General features: G+C 43.1%; 2 protein-coding genes across 2 annotated transcripts in view; one reads left to right on the top strand and one right to left on the bottom strand.

Annotated features, from left to right (window-relative positions):
* The window catches only part of ABCC3 (ATP binding cassette subfamily C member 3), a 47,400-nt gene extending 43,665 nt beyond the window's left edge, over positions 1-3,735 (top strand). The window contains exons 28-31 of the mRNA XM_058817476.1: positions 842-1,000; positions 1,399-1,565; positions 2,519-2,713; positions 3,352-3,735. Of these exons, the coding sequence (XP_058673459.1) occupies positions 842-1,000; positions 1,399-1,565; positions 2,519-2,713; positions 3,352-3,460 (630 nt within the window). The 3' untranslated portion in view covers positions 3,461-3,735. The remainder of the gene's footprint in view (positions 1-841; positions 1,001-1,398; positions 1,566-2,518; positions 2,714-3,351) is intronic.
* A 3,274-nt stretch (positions 3,736-7,009) lies between these two features.
* ANKRD40 (ankyrin repeat domain 40) lies at positions 7,010-14,441 on the bottom strand. Its single transcript, XM_058817273.1, has 5 exons — positions 14,231-14,441; positions 10,969-11,117; positions 9,529-10,005; positions 8,529-8,710; positions 7,010-7,282 (listed from the first exon to the last, which is right to left on the bottom strand). Exons 1-5 carry the CDS (start codon positions 14,380-14,382, stop codon positions 7,142-7,144), a joined length of 1,101 nt encoding a protein of 366 aa, XP_058673256.1. The 5' UTR covers positions 14,383-14,441; the 3' UTR covers positions 7,010-7,141.
* Between the last annotated feature and the right edge of the window lie 1,423 nt (positions 14,442-15,864).

The following is a 15,864-nucleotide window of genomic DNA, read 5'->3' as shown; positions in this document are numbered from 1 at the left end:
ACTGATGCCAGTGCAGGAGCCAGCAGTGACACCTGTGCTGTCCATGTGCCAGCATCCTCCTGGCTGGAAAGCAGTAGAGTAAATTGCATTGCACTTTCTGGACTTTCCAGTTCACTTGGCAACGGGCTCCCATATGCCATGTAGGAGGCACCAATGCAAGTGACAAAAATTCAGTGACAAGAATGCTTTTCTGAAGTGTACAGATGGGAAAAGGAATTCCAGCTTTTTCTTGTCTTTGACTTCCCCTGTGAAATTTTGGCATGGAAGGAAATGACATTCTTTGCTTCCTTAATCAGGAAATTGCCTTTATTCTGGGAGATTCATTTCTTCATGCTTTGATGGAAAGTTCTGAGGTTTGCCTGCTGGAGACAGAATAATTAGCATGGGAAAGTCCTTTCCTGAACAAGCTGTTGCTAAAAAATAGAATTGCCCTTATTCTAAGCAGACAGGATGACAGCATCCTTCTGGCATGGAAATACTTGTGCTTACCATGAAGTAGGAATTGCCTTAGAGAGCCTTTATTTCTTGTCCTTGAGTGCCTGGACCTACCATGGGTCTCCCAAATCACCCAAAGTTATGTAGGATGGCTCTCGGCCTGTGTTATTCATTGTATTCATGACATGTGATATTTATATGGAATATCATTCCAGTTACAGGAATGGCAATAAGTACATCACAGTGTACCCAGGGTTTGTGGGGAAGGATGGAACATTCTTTCTTAGATTCAGATCTTCAGTCAAACCTCTTAGAACAATCTTGGGGGGTTGTTGGGGAGTTTTTTGTTGGGTGTTGTTTTCTTCTTAACTATGTGCTTTGTTGTTAAACCTGAAATTTGTTGTAGGTTGGAATTGTTGGCAGAACTGGTGCAGGGAAATCCTCCATGACACTCTGCCTCTTTAGGATCCTGGAAGCTGTAAAAGGGGAAATTAAAATTGATGGCGTGAAAATTTCAGAAATTGGTCTCCATGACCTTCGATCAAGGCTAACAATTATTCCTCAGGTACTGTTTCTGTGTGTCACAATGAAGGACTGTTTTCTAGAAGCTTAACAAACCATAAATAATTGTTTATCCAAAGAGGAAAATGTTTTGTTGCACTCAGAAAATTGTTTCAGAAAATCAAACTGTTTATACTTTCACTGGTCCCATCCTGCCACCTTATAAGCTGGGTGATAAAAAAGGATTTAGAATAAGCCATCTTATTCTAAATTCTTATTATTATCTTATTCTAAGCTGAAAGTTGGGTTTGAACTGTATGATGTAAAGTATTTTCAGAGAGGATGGGATTGGGAGGTAGCCTACCTGCGATGCAATGGACACCTCAAAGCAGCAGCCCAGTACAGTATCTGTACTTAAAACAGCTAAAGCATTTGTCTAATGAAAATTGGTTTTATACCCAGGATCCTGTCCTCTTTTCTGGAACACTGAGGATGAACCTGGATCCATTTAATAAGTATTCAGATGAAGAAATATGGAAAGCACTTGAACTGTCTCATTTGAAGAGGTTTGTCAGCAGTCAGCCATCCATGCTGGACTATGAGTGCTCAGAGGGTGGAGAGAATCTTAGGTAAGGAATGCCTTGACTGGAACATACACTGAGCTGTCATTCAGCTGTGACAGTGGGTGACACCTGAGCACAGGCTAACATTGGTCTGTCATATCTGAAATGATTCAGGCACCTGGTTCTGTTCCAAGAAAGCCACCAATGTTCAAATGTTTGCCTCCTCTTCTGCCTCTGCCACAAATTATCTGATTCCTCTCCCAAACCCAAATCCCATCTTGTCAGAAAGAAGTTTTAGGATTGCAGGATATTAGGGACAGGCAGCCCCTTAAACACATTCTGGTAGGAAGGGAAGTGCCATGATAACATAACTGCTGTGCTGAGTAAGAGTTCTCTGCCTGACACTTCAGCAATGTTTATTTTCCATTACTATTTGAAAGGCCCATGAAGACATGACTGGGGATGATAAAATGCCATGTTCTGATATGCTTCATTGGCTTCTGAGGCTGTGGTGTCACCAGATTGCCTGTGATGAATGTTTGAGTGCACACACTCAGAGACTGAGTCTGGGCTATGTTTGTGGCAAGGGAGGAAGTCTGGGTTGTTCAGATACATGTATATATTTTATTTTTTATGGTAGAAAGGACTTGCAGCCTCATAACATTTTCTTTTCCTTTTTATTTTCTTTTTCCTAAGTTTGCATATGCTCAGTGTTATCAGAACTATGAGTGTTTCTTAAAGCTTGGGCAGAAATGTTGTCATTAGCTGCCCTGGCTTTTGTCACAGTGATAAAAGGTACATTTGGTGGCTCTGCCAGCATAGGGCCAGGCAGTAAGTGATCCTATCACAGTTAGGGTAGGTATGCTGCAGCCTGCATGTGTGAGCTATGGGGCTGACAGAACAGACAGCTTGCAAAATATTTCAGGGTTTTTTTGGTAACACTGTGAGTGACCTGCTGAGCACAAGTGGCTGTGAGCAGTGGGGAGCTGGGCTCACTGAGAGGCTGCCTGTGCTTGCAGCGTTGGCCAGAGGCAGCTCGTGTGCCTGGCCAGAGCTCTCCTGCGCAAAACCAGGATCCTGATCCTGGATGAAGCCACGGCCGCCATCGACCTGGAGACAGACGACCTCATCCAGATGACCATTCGGACACAGTTTGTGGACTGCACAGTGCTGACCATTGCACACAGGCTGAACACAATCATGGATTACACCAGGTGAGGTCTCTGAGTAGCGCGTGGTGGGCTCGTGGGTTTGCTGGGGATGTGAAGCAGCACTTCAAGGGCTCTGGTTTGTCTCTAGAGATGAACACTGGTTCTCTTGTCGGGCAATGTGTAAGCAATGGTGTGCTGTATCATCCCAGAATTTTCAGCCCTGACTTTGCCTCTGTTGGCATAGGAAACAGGTTCTATATTCATAAACCAGAACTGTGTAGGGGACACTGCCCAGGGACACTCCTGAGACTGTCTGGAAGCTTATGGAACCTTGTTAAACCAGCAGCTGCTGTAACTTCTTCCCTAACAGCATGCCATTTTAATTACTTGAAAATATATTAGTATTCTTCATGAGCTTTTATCTCCTTGGCTTTCTGGAACTATAGTCTCAGTTCCAGATGCTTTTTTTCCCTCTTCTTGCCCCTGGGAGACAGTGACTGTCCTGTAACTGTTTTTGTCAAGCAGCAGCTCAGGGAGAATGTTTATCAGCTATTGTGTTTTAACATGTGAAAATAATTGAGGAAAACAAAAGCAAGGCAAAGATTAGAGAAGTTTGCTTTGTGACACAAACAGGTACTGCATTCCTTGTGAGGAATTTTCTGATACATCTTTCCCCCCACACCATCTTTTGTTTTGTACAGGGTTCTTGTTCTAGACAATGGGACCATAGCTGAATTTGACACACCTGCAAACCTTATAGCAGCAAAAGGTATCTTCTACAGTATGGCCAAAGATGCTGGACTGGCATGAAGAGAAGACCCCTTGGGTTTTGGTTTGGTGTTTTTTGATATTACTGTCTTGTCACAAAAGTGACTTGTGAATGTACTGTAATTTACAAAACAGTTTTTGTAGTCGACTCAACTTGTGATATGTGAACAAAGAATTTTACAATTATAAGGACCAGGAAGTGAATTTTACATTTTAAAATATTTTCTATATACATAAAGTATTTTATTACATGTTTTTTTTCCCGAAGAATGACAAATATTCCACCAAGAAAATGCATGTACCACAGCACAATTATGTACTGCATTAAGGTTTGTAATTAGTAAATTATATTAATGGTACGAATTACACCTGAGTTGTGTGTTTTCTGCATAAGGATTCATAGGATTTGAAGTGAAAAGACAGGCCTAGTTAAGCTGACTCAGCGGAGTAACAGTGAAATGCTGTGTAACCTCTGAGAAGTTCCAACTTCTTCCTTTCAGTATTTCCCCCAGGACAAGGGAGTCCTTGGGACCTTTAGGATCTGTGTCCAGGGCAACTTTGTCGTTATAAAATTCCTCTTCAGCCTAAGGAGCAACATGTATTTAAAGCTAAACCTACAAATGGCTTCATATAAAACATTAACTACACGGATTTTTTCCAATTCAGTAGACCCCACACAAGCTCACAGGGACACGATTGGACCAAAGGTATGAGAAGTTTGCTGTATGTCTTTGGTAAGAAGCCACTAAGAGTAAGTCTTCACTTAAGCTGAACGTGCATGCTGAGACAGGTGTGTATTTAGTTTATCTTGTTCAACACTTAATCATCTGAAATAATGGGTGATTTGTTTTGCAGAAATAATTACCTATTTTATTATTGATAACCAGGCCTCTTCAGATAAAAGGAGGCCTGTGTTAAAACAGCATTTGCTGCTAGAATCTGTTAGAACCTCTTTTGCTTTAGTTGTTTGTGTCTTACAGTAAGCACTCCAGAAAACCACCCAGCAAGAAAAAGTTCCTATGTTTTACCAGAAGGAAAGTGCAGAAAATTTTTGAGAAGACAAAAATAATAATTTGTTAATTCTTACAAATTATACTTCTGAAATAGAAACCCAAATCTGCCGCCAAGCATTTATTAGACATTAACATTTCCTATTTCAGAGCACAAAGTAATGAATTATTTATCACACACAGAATGTGATGGTTATACACTGATGAGATTGGGGAGTGATAATAGTATCTTCCTGGTATAAACGGCACAAGGTATAAAAATATTCCTGGGAATGCATATATAGGAATCAGCACATGTGCAAGTTTGCTGTCCAAGAGATGAGCTTTTCTTTAGGGGGGTCTTACTGGTTAACCCTGAGTCCTCCTGGATTCAGCCAATGCCTGAACCATCCTGTGCTGAGGAGAAGGCAGCAGCCAGGGTGACATGAGGAATGACAATTTTATTATTCCATTACAGAGAACTTAACATTCCACCAACAATCTGGTCTAAAAACAGATATTGTCAATGAACTATGTTTGACCTCTGGCACTTTGCAGAAGAGGCTTTCTCAGTGTGACAAAACCTTCTGTATTCACCTGGGGAGACGGAGCTTCAGTGTGGTGACTGGGCACAAAGAGGATTCAGGTGATGGCAGGGATCTGTGCTGGCAGAGCCCCGGCCCGGCCTGAGGCGGGTAGGGAGCTCCCTCTGGTGTGCTCAGTGCCTGAGTTCAAGCGCTGAGAGCAGCGAGCCTGGGGGCGCCCTGGGGACAGCTCCCACCGCATTGGGGTGACACGGGCGGCTCTGGCCCACATTGGGGTGACACGGGCGGCTCTGGCCCGCACTGGCGGTGACACGGGCAGCTCTGGCCCGCTCCTGCCGCAGCCCCCAGCACAGGGGGAGAGCAGCGAGCCTGGGCGGCGCTTTGGGGACAGCTCCCACCGCATTGGGGTGACACGGGCGGCTCTGGCCCACATTGGGGTGACACGGGCGGCTCTGACCCGCATTGGGGTGACACACGCAACTCTGGCCCGCACTGGGGTGACACACGCAGCTCTGACCCGCACTGGGGTGACACGGGCGGCTCTGACCCGCATTGGGGTGACACGGGCGGCTCTGACCCGCATTGGGGTGACACACGCAGCTCTGGCCCGCACTGGGGTGACACACGCAGCTCTGGCCCGCACTGGGGTGACACGGGCAGCTCTGGCCCGCACTGGGGTGACACACGCAACTCTGGCCCGCACTGGGGTGACACACGCAGCTCTGACCCGCACTGGGGTGACACAGGCGGCTCTGGCCCGCATTGGGGTGACACAGGCGGCTCTGGCCCGCATTGGGGTGACACGGGCAGCTCTGACCCGCTCCTGCCGCAGCCCCAGCACAGGGGGAGGCTGGGCTTGGTCCCCAGCCCACGACTGCCTCAGCAGCTGCACAGCCACTGCACAGCCTTCTCAGACTCTGAACTCCGAGAGAAGACAACAGATAAATTCCTTTGGCAGCTGCAGTTTCCAAAGAAACTGGGGGGAAAGGTGAATGGACCAGTTTGGTGCATTCTATTTGCCTGTTATATCTCATGCTTTAGTTTATTCACCTAATCCATAGCACCTGCTTTTCATGTGGCCTAGCAGAGTAGAACTCTTCCTCAAATTCAAGTGACTAAATACTAAAATCCTAAAAAAATCAGATAAAATTCAGCTCTTATATACTTTTCTTTATTTCAAGAATTTCACAGCAAAGTAGTCAAACTCTGAATTTTAAGTAACTGTGATTTTCTTTTCAGTAAACTGCATGGGTAAACACAAGTCACAGTGAAAAAAAGAAAATACATTGCATAGGAACATCAAGTTTGGCTATCAGCCCCAGAAAATCCTGGGTACTTCACTAGTTTCTTTTACACAGGTATCTTTATAGGTTCAAGATGCAATTTTTCTCAGGAATGTAGAGGTCAAAGAAAAATAAAATTACATTTTATGTGCTTTTAAAAGGGGAAATAAAATCAGCATTGAAGAAATGTCAATACAGTAACAAAAATAGTATATTTAATTGCACATGTCATTACATGTCAATTGCTCATGTATATATTAACAGACAACAGGGAAAAAATTCTCTAAAAGGGATTTTGGTTGAGAGCATATTTATTATTTGGACAATTACTGTCACTTTTATTTTCAACCTGAGAAATAGGGAAAAGTGTAAACAGGGATTAAGAAATCACTATAAGTCACTTGATAGAATTTAAACTTGACATAGTTTTGTGCTTCCACAGATGTAAACCCTTCTGGTTGTTTTCCCCTCTAAGTAAGATAGGACTTAATAAACATGATCTAAAAAGAGAATATTGATGGTAATGGACTCAGTAGAAATATTAAATCAGCTTCATGGCAGGTTCTTTAGCTTGAGTACCTCTGCTATTTTATAGCAAACAAATTATTAGAACAGCTTAAGGTAAGCCTTTCCCTGAGAGCTTCTAACTCTGCAGTATTTAATTATCTTTTTGTAAGGAAGTATTGCATTAACAGATAGTTCTACCAATACTCCTGTGCAATGAGCTACTTTTATACCAGACTCGCTGTTTGTAGATTAACTAGAAGCTTTAAATGTGCATAACCACTTCAGTTTATTTCACAGTTAACAAAATAGATTTTTTTTCACATCATTAGCCCTTATAGGTACTGTTTTTCAAACATAATTGTAAAATGAAAGATAAAAATACTTTGTTTTATTCCTTAATTAGTACGTAAGTTCTGATGCCTTCTTGTTATACCCACTCTGTTCAGAAAGTGTTGGGACTCTGAAAAGTGAGTTTTTGTCGTTTACTGTTAGAACAAGCTCCAGTTCTTGGAAATCCTGTAGCCTTGCAACATCCTTGTCCTTTAAACAAATACAATAAGGAGTTAGGTGATAGTGTTAGTGTCCTTTAATTTTGCAGAGGTAAGTTAAAATAATAAGCTCATACTAACACAAGGTATGTATTTATTTTTAACTATGAGAGTTCCTTACAGTGAACTGGAAAGCAAATATCCTGTTGCATCTTGTATTTACTCTGGGGTCTTATTCAACTATTCCCTTAAGTCTATTTTTAGAAGGAATGCAACACTGACAGTGAGTGCAAGTGATGAGTAGGATTACACTTGCAAGATTTGCATGGCACCCAAATCCTTTTCTTTTTCCCCTTGCTAATTCTTAGCATGAATTAGCAAGCTGATGAATTGATGCTTGCATCTACCCAAGGAGGTCCTGCACATAGACCTTCATGGCCTGCATGGCTTTCTTCAGGGCTACCCAGCAAGGCCAGCTCTGAGCCCCTGCAGCAGTTCTCTGCTGCCAACAGCAGTACACAGAGTCAGGTTTGTGTCACTGCAGGAACAACAGGGGTCCTGAAGTCCTACCAGAGAGCCTGAAGTGATCAGAGATGAAAATAAAAAGTTCTTTCAACAACAACTAAAGTTGGAAAGTGACAGAATTGCTTATGTCTTTTTTTTTCCTCCACTTTTTGACTAACACAGAGGAAGACATCCTATAGTCAGTGAAGATGCAGCAGAGTGAAGTCTGTGGATCTATTCCTAATCAGATTTGCCCCAAGAGTGATGCCAGCAATACTCTGTAAGGATTTGAGAGTGAAAGAAAGGTCCGTGATGAGTTGGTAAAACAGGCCAACAGGTCCCTTCTCTGTTGGCTACAGGCTAAATGCTACTAAAGGAAGGACAGTTATGTTCAGAGCAACCCTACAAAACACCTGTGTGCAAGGACTGCAGCCAGGCCTTACTGAATTCACAGAGCTTGGTTGAGCTCTGCAGGCCTTTTAAATGCTGTTGGCAGCTCACAGCGGCGTTGTGTTGTACTGAATTTTACAACAGAGGCATAGAATCAGGTATTAACTGGGTCCAGCACCAAATGGTGATGAAAGCAGGTGCTCAAGAAATTTGAGAACCGTTTTACTGAAGAAATCCCAAACAAGTGCTGAGTGTTGCAAGTTGAGCAGAGATTTTTCATTTTTGGTTGATTTTTTTTTTTTCCAACATGGGCCTATGCAGGTGACCAACAAATTATTCCTTTGTACCAGTAACCTAAAAATCTCTTTTCTAAGTTGCTGCACTTCAAAAGGTAGAGCTCTTACCTTTCTTAACATCGTATTTGGTAATTTTCTGATCTTCTGCACATGCTCAGGGTTCACACCCAGCTCATGGCAACTCACTCGGAGCAGCTCCTTGTATGTCAGTTCTTGTCTGTCCAGTTCAATTTCAATGAAGTCATTTTCTCTAAGATTAGGGGTTTGTATTCTCACTTTAAGCACCAGCTCTATTAGAAATAAAAAGTCACATTAATAGGTAGAGGTATAAAGAAATTGGAAACAATGTCTCTATAACAACTTCCAGGTATTTCTATGTTCTATTGTCATTTGTGTCACTGGTAAGAATACATGAATACTCAGAAACCAAAACCTGGAATTGTATGACCACAGATTTAATTAGATTGATTTTCATCAAACTATATGAAAAAATCATAGCAAATCTAATGCAATATATGTGTGCATGTCTGAACCATTGCATGAATACTCTTTAATTGATTTAAGCTGATTTAACAGCAGCTTGTACTGGTTATCAATTTCCTGAGCAATCCAAGATTGCTTTTATTGGTATTTCTTGCTCTCAGTTCACTTTGCATTGCTCCCCCATGGTATCAGAATGCCTTTTACTTGAAGAACAAAATTGTTAATGGTAACTGGAATTCCAGGTTTCCCTCTCTGGGTAGGCAAAGTTTCCCTGCATAACAGGCAGATCCTAGAACAGCTCAGTGCAAACTGAGCCATGTGAGGTTCTCTTGAGCTCACTAGCTTCTTGCTCATGATCTGTATTTGCAGCTTGGACTATGCTATTTAGAGAATTAGATTACCCTGGTGTCTGTGTGCTTTTGTAGCAATTGAGACAGCAAATTTTACATGAATATTTTAATAACAGTTCTAGCAGAAACAGCATATCTGCCTACTTCATTCCCTTCAAATGTTTCCTAAATGGCTAAGCATGGCAATCTGAAAGTCTCCGGAAACCCATGATTAGTCTGCACTGCCCAAGGTGTCAGAAGATCAACACAAAGCCAGAAGAGACTTTTGGTATTACCTTGCATGTTGAGTGGAAAAGCTCCTGTGAAGAAAACAGGCTGAAAGGCTGGCACAGGTCCCATGCAGGAGCTGTTCCCTTGCTGGGGTAGGGACTGGTTGGATCCTGCTGGCAAAGAGGGACTTCTGCCCCAAGACACTGAGCCCTGGTAAACAGGAGCTCTCTGGAGGACAGGATTTGGGTGTGATGGCCCAGCAGACCCTTGAGGCAGGGGTGGGATGTCCCTGTTGGGAGGAGCCTCAGGAGCAGCGTTCCCCGGCTGCAACAGCGCTCGTGCTCGTCCACAGGTGTCCGAGTCAGGTACAGACGGAGGGTTGGTGTCTTGTGGTTCCAAGTGTGAGAGATTCCCATTCAGGGGAGGATCTGGAATGCTGGTACTCAAGGTGTTGTAAACATATGGGAAAGGTGGGTTAGCCAGGTAATTGGGGATGATTGGCAGATCTGAATCTTGCTTTAAGTCTGGGAGTTCATCTTCCACTGTAAAACAAACCAAACAACATTCTCCAAGACTGATTTTGGGTTTCTTTTTTTTTGGGAATGCGGTGTTAAAAGCATCACAGGTTAAAAGATGCATCAGGAAGCACCGTGTCTTTTTTTCGTACAATAAGCAGAATGCTCAGGTGTTGCCATACAGACATAAAAGCTGAGTCTGATTCTAATAATTCCGGGGGTGCTAATTCCTTGTAAACACTGCAGTACTTCTGTTTTGGCTTGTTTTAATCTGTACAGAATATTGTAACATGGTCTCTGGTGGAATAATGCTGTCATCTTCATAATGTTGCAGGCAATGAAAAACAAAGGGTCATATGTTGTTTGATATTAAGGTAGAGTATAAAGGGAACATGCAGTACTGGGAGAGCTGCTGGATTACCCATTCAATAGCTGGGAGAGACACCAGTGAAAACAAAACCAGACACAGGAGTGCACAGGAGAGACAAGATGTTGTTAATCAGCTGCATTTCAAATTACATATCACCTCCAGCAGCAAAGCCTGCTCTATTCCAGAAGTTACAAAGCATGATAGAGATGTTCTACTGATGTCTTTTAATGAGCCATTTATCTAGGCTGCTGATTTTTGATTTATCCGACATAGAACATAAGGAAAATCAGGTGTTGCTCATAGAAGACCTTCCTACAGATATTTTTCTCCTGCTGTCCTTCTGAAAACTGGAAACTGCATCTACCTGGCACACAGCATTCCTGAAAATATAGTTTTTCTAGATTTCCAGTGTTTTGAAAAAAGTTTGGCTATCTGGGTATGGAATTTATTGGTAATCCTCTTTACTTAAAACTTTGTTTTCTTATCATGTAAACACTCTAGAAAACAAGTCCGAATACTAAAATCCAAACACACTATCTTCACATGCAAAACAAAGATTGGAGCACACATGCCCTTTTACCAATCTTTGATGATCATATGGCACAGTCACTGTAGGTTACCTCCCAACATCTTCCTGATCTCTCTCTTGGATGTTAACTGGGCTGGCCTCTCCCCTTTCTTTGTCAGGATGTCCTTGTCAGCCCCAGCATGCAGCAGATAAGCCACGACTGCCGCATGGTTCCGCTTGCAGGCCCAGTGCAAACAGGTCCTGCACATGGAAAACACTGTGTCAAATCCTCAGTTATGGCAGATTTGTTTCCACTCATTCTTGCTGCCTATAACAACACTCTACGTACATGTAAAATAGGATTGAGTTGCTAACTTCATTGGAAATTTGCCCTGGACTGGGAGTCTGCACTGGCACCTGCTGATGCCATTTTCTCTTTGCTCCAATGCTCTTTACTGCAATAGTATTTTCAAAGTTCAGGATCTTTTCAATTTATCATTTCTTAGGGTACAGTCTTTAGGCTACTGGAAAAATAAGTATGAAAGTAAGGTTTGTGTATGATATTTTAATCTTTGAAAGAATCAGCTGTACTTAGAATACTTGTGTTTGTGTATATGTGATCTATTACTGGTATCCCCCTAGGATATGTACTCTTTAATTAATGCTGCCAGCACGACTACTTGCACTTTCTGGCAAGTAAATTTAATTTAAAATATAGTAAGCATCATTTCTAAGAAGAGTTCTTTGCCCAGTTGCCATTTGCTGTATCAGCAATTACTTGGCTTAGATCTGCGGACAACTAATTTTCTGCAATCTGTAAGTGATGCACAGAACTAATCCCTTTTCTGCATTTTCAAATTATTATTTGCAGTTTCTGACTAGAGAAACATATTAAGGAAACATAAAAGCTGCTTAGGGTTCAGATCTTATTTAGTGTATATATTAAGTACTTAAAGACTCACACATTAACTTGCTATAGAGTTGTACCATTCTTTCCTACCCATGTTCTAGTGATATTTGACCCTTCTCTAGCTTTTATATTTTAATTCTCTAGCTCCAGCTGAAGGAAATTCTTCAGGAAAATGAACATGCTCAACCCTTCTCCAAGTTTGTTTATTTTTTTTTAAGAATTACATAAAATAAAGCAGAGATAAATAAACTTAGAAGGGAAAAAACTTTCAGTTGAAAGTTTTCAAAAAGCTTTTTCAACTTTGGGTGGTTTGGTTTGGTAGGGTTTTTTTACAGAAAGAGACTGCAAAGTCAGACGGGGTATTTGCATTGAGAACAAAATTTGCTGGTTTAGTTTTTAGAGAAGATATGTAAAGATCAACAGTACAGCCTCAGTTTGGGATTCATGCTAGCCATTCCATATGGCCTGTGCAGAGAGGAACCATCTACCCACAGACTTGATACTCACCAAAATGTAAGTACTCTGCACCTCTAAGAATCACACATACTAAGAAGCTCACTGCAAAAATTTTAATTGTACAAACTTAAACAACAATGAGGATCCATTTATTGCCATGGTTAAAAACTACCATGTTGCAGGGTGAAGCAATATCCTGTTTTAGCTATCCCAGTTTCCCAGGTGTGCCAACCTCTCCCTTCCCCTCTCCCTTGCCCCCTTGCTAAGTGCTGCCCTTCAATCTTAACATTCCAGCAAGGGCGTAGTCTGGTTGGTGAAGTTCAAAAGATGCTCCTCAGCCTTGGGGTCACTGGCCCGTCCGGGTGTCATTGTCCCCTGAGACTTCCCCCCCTCCCACCTGGTTGGTGGCACACCTACCCCTTCCCTCCCCCTTTCCCCAGGCTTACAAAGAGACGGGACCATGCGGTCGGGATTCTGTTGGAGCTGTTACCAAGATTCAGATGTCTGTGACCCTGAAATAAAACTCTGGATTTAACCCTCTGGCAGAATCCATCTCCTTTTCCTCTTCACCTTGCCTAAAGCCTTTCCATCATAGGTAAAACCTGAGTTCCTGCTTGCCTGGGCTTGTTCCAAGTGCCAGCTGCCACATACAGCTGGCCAAAGGTGTCTCTGAGGTGAAACCACCTCATTTGCTGCCTCTGGTCGAGCAGCAAGAGCCAGATGAGCCCAGGCATGTTCCATCCGGTAATATTGGAACCTTATTCCAATACTACCAGATCATTATTTTTAAAAATAATTAATTTTATTACAAGACTTATTTCATCAATTCCAGTTTTAGACACAAACTCATTCCGATGACAGGCTGGTTTTCATCTCACTCACTAAGATAATTCAGCACCCTTTGAATCAGTTGTATTTTTACAAGCTTTAATTTTAATGACAGTTTAAAGCTCAAGTTGTTAAGTGTTCCATCCTTCTCAAAACTGCTGATTGAACTTTCATCTTCAAATGTCTTGCTCCTTTCCTAATTTTGTTTTTCCTGTTTTTAATTGTAATGTCATAGAATCCTAGAATGGTTTGAGTTGTAAGGGACCCTAAAGTTCATCTCATTCCATCCCCTGCAGAGACAGGGACACTTTCCGCTCTCCCAGGTTGCTCCAAGCCCTGTCCAACCCAGCCTTGAACATTTCCAGGACAGGAGCAGCCAGTTTCTCTGGGCAACCTGTGCCAGGGCTTCCCCACACTCACAGGGAAGAATTTCTTCCTTACATCTAATCTAAGTCTCTCCTCTTTTAATTTAAAACTGTTCCCCCTTGTCTTATAACTATCTGTCCGTGTAAAAAGTTGTTTCCCCTTTTTGATATATTTTCAAGCATGAAATAGCACAGTAAATACAGGCTGAACTGAGCCTGCAGAAAACAGTCTCCAAAAATGTCTTAGCATTCCCTCGAAAATCTTCCTTCAAATAAAATTATGTGTGTGTTTATGTCTATAGTGTTACTTGTACAAGTGTGTATTACAGAACAGCCTTCTCTTTAATGTCCTCAGGTGGACCTAAACGAGATGCCAAATCCCCAAGTGTTTGTATACATCGCTAGAACAAGTTCCCTGCTTGAAAGAGAAAGTAATTTTCAGACTTGAGTTAATAATAAATATTTCTGCTTAGGCAAGATCATGTAAAGCTGAGGTTTGTGTTCTGACAGACCACACCGTCTCAGGCTGGGGAAAAAAAAAATCAAAACCAACATTACAAATTAAGTCCACAATGACCTAGAGAAGGGGCAGCCAGGGCAGGAGGTGGAGCGAGGACGCGTGTTTGTGACCCTGGTTATCCTCTCTGGAATAGAGACAGCTCCATAGCGGAGTATTCGGAGGCGGATCGACCTTTTCCTTTCTCCTCAATTCACCCCGCCTCGCCTTTCACGTGCGGAGCGAATCGACAGCAGCCTCGGCACGGGACGGCCCGGGCCGAGCTCCCCGGGAGACTGGGTTCGGGGGGCGCCCTTACCATCCGTTGACTTCGTTCTGGGAGTTGAGGCCGACCCCCAGCTCCACGAGCCGCTGCACCTCCTCCGCGTCGCCGAGCGCCGCCGCCTCCCTCAGCCGCTCCTGCCGCTCCCGCTCCGCCATCTCCCCGCAGCCGCCGCCCGCCTCCCGCATCGCCTTCCGCGCTCCCGCGGCCGCGCCGCGCCTCCGGCGCGGGGGACACTATTGCCGGTGACAACCCGGCCCCGACAGCCGGTTCCGGGGCGCGGCCGCTGCCCGGGGACGGGCCAGACCGGGCAGTCCTGGGTAAACGTTGTTGAAATGACATACAGAGGCATCGTTATGTGCTGTCTCTTGCTCTGCTGATTGTTTTTGCGGGCTCTCGATTTATCATAGAGTGAATTATGGAATCATCGACTGTTAAGTGTTGGGAGGGACCTTAAGATCATCTCGTTCCACCCCTCCCAGCCGCTCTCCACGGGCAGGGACACTTTTCACTACACCGGGTTATTTAGAGGCCCCGTCCAGCCTGGTATTGGACACTTCTAGGGGTGGGCCACATTTCTAGCTCACTGAGTGTCTGTGGTAATTTAATTAAGATTAATTTTATACAGTGGTTTTACTCAAGGAAAGAAGAACTTTATTATAACCACTGTTGTGCAAAAACCTTCTGCTAAAGAGGCTAAATAGAGGGATTCAGAAAAACTGGATTTGCCTGGTAGCTCCATGAGGACGTACTGAAGAGATTTTTAAGATTATGATGATTTGGGTTGGGAAGGAACATAACACTTATTCCGTTCCAACCTCCTGCCATGGGCAGGGACAACTTCCACTAGACCAGGTTGCTCCAAACCCTACCCAGCCTGGCCTCGAACACTTCCAGAGATGGGGCACCCTCTTGTCCTGCAGAGGAAACTCTTATCATCTTTGTGCATTCTCAGCAGTCAAAGAATCCATAAAAAAACATAAATAAAATAAAGATCACTATCTGTCTGCAAAGCAACTGGAAAGATTGTAAGTAATTCCTGCCTTTTCATGGTTTGGTTTGAAAAGCTGTTTTTTGTCGTCATGGACTTGTCCTAATCCAAGTTACAGAGTAGTCAGTAAAAATTTTACCACTATGAAAAGTCAAAATAATAATTTCAAACTTCACTCAGACTTTTGTATTCCAGGTTGCTCTGTGCAGCTGTGGCAGAATGCCAGGGAATTCTGGGTAGTTGGTCTCCAGAGTACCTGTTTGCTTCCTCGATGCCATCAGAACATTACAAAGAAACTGAAACAGCCCAAGTTCTGCCCCAGTTCCCAGCATTAGCACCCCACCTTCCCTCCCATCCCCAAACCGAGACTGCAGGATATTGACTGAAAATTCACACCATATCTTGTGCTACATTGATTTCAATCACACTGTTTCAACCGTTCTGTTGGGTTCTTAAATCATTTCAAGCTGGAAAGCTTGAAACAAGTTCAAGGTGCCTCACAGTGCTGCATCAGGGAGACATTTCCAAAAGGAAACTCCTCAGATAACAACTGGTGCTTGCATGAAGCCCTCAGTGATGCTGAACAAGTTGCTGTCAGTCTAAGCCGGTTTTACAGGATCAGCATGAACATTGGCTTCAAGTGTTTCAAAAAATATGATATAATTAAAATTTTAACTAG

The sequence above is a fragment of the Ammospiza caudacuta genome, chromosome 19, assembly GCF_027887145.1.
Source record: "Ammospiza caudacuta isolate bAmmCau1 chromosome 19, bAmmCau1.pri, whole genome shotgun sequence".
NCBI classification, from domain to species: Eukaryota; Metazoa; Chordata; class Aves; order Passeriformes; family Passerellidae; genus Ammospiza; species Ammospiza caudacuta.
Note: the sequence above shows the minus strand (reverse complement) of the source record. Positions and strands in the feature narration are given on the sequence as shown.

What these genes read in the sequence shown, in the direction of transcription:
- ANKRD40 (XM_058817273.1), bottom strand. Translation starts at nt 14,382, where the DNA reads ATGCGGGAGGCGGGCGGCGGCTGCGGGGAGATGGCGGAGCGGGAGCGG. An exon ending in CAGAACGAAGTCAACGGATG is followed by an intron (nt 11,118 to 14,230) that starts GTAAGGGCGCCC and finishes TTCCATGTGCAG; the next exon opens with GACCTGTTTGCACTGGGCCT. An exon ending in CAAATACGATGTTAAGAAAG is followed by an intron (nt 7,283 to 8,528) that starts GTAAGAGCTCTA and finishes ATTTGTTTAAAG; the next exon opens with GACAAGGATGTTGCAAGGCT.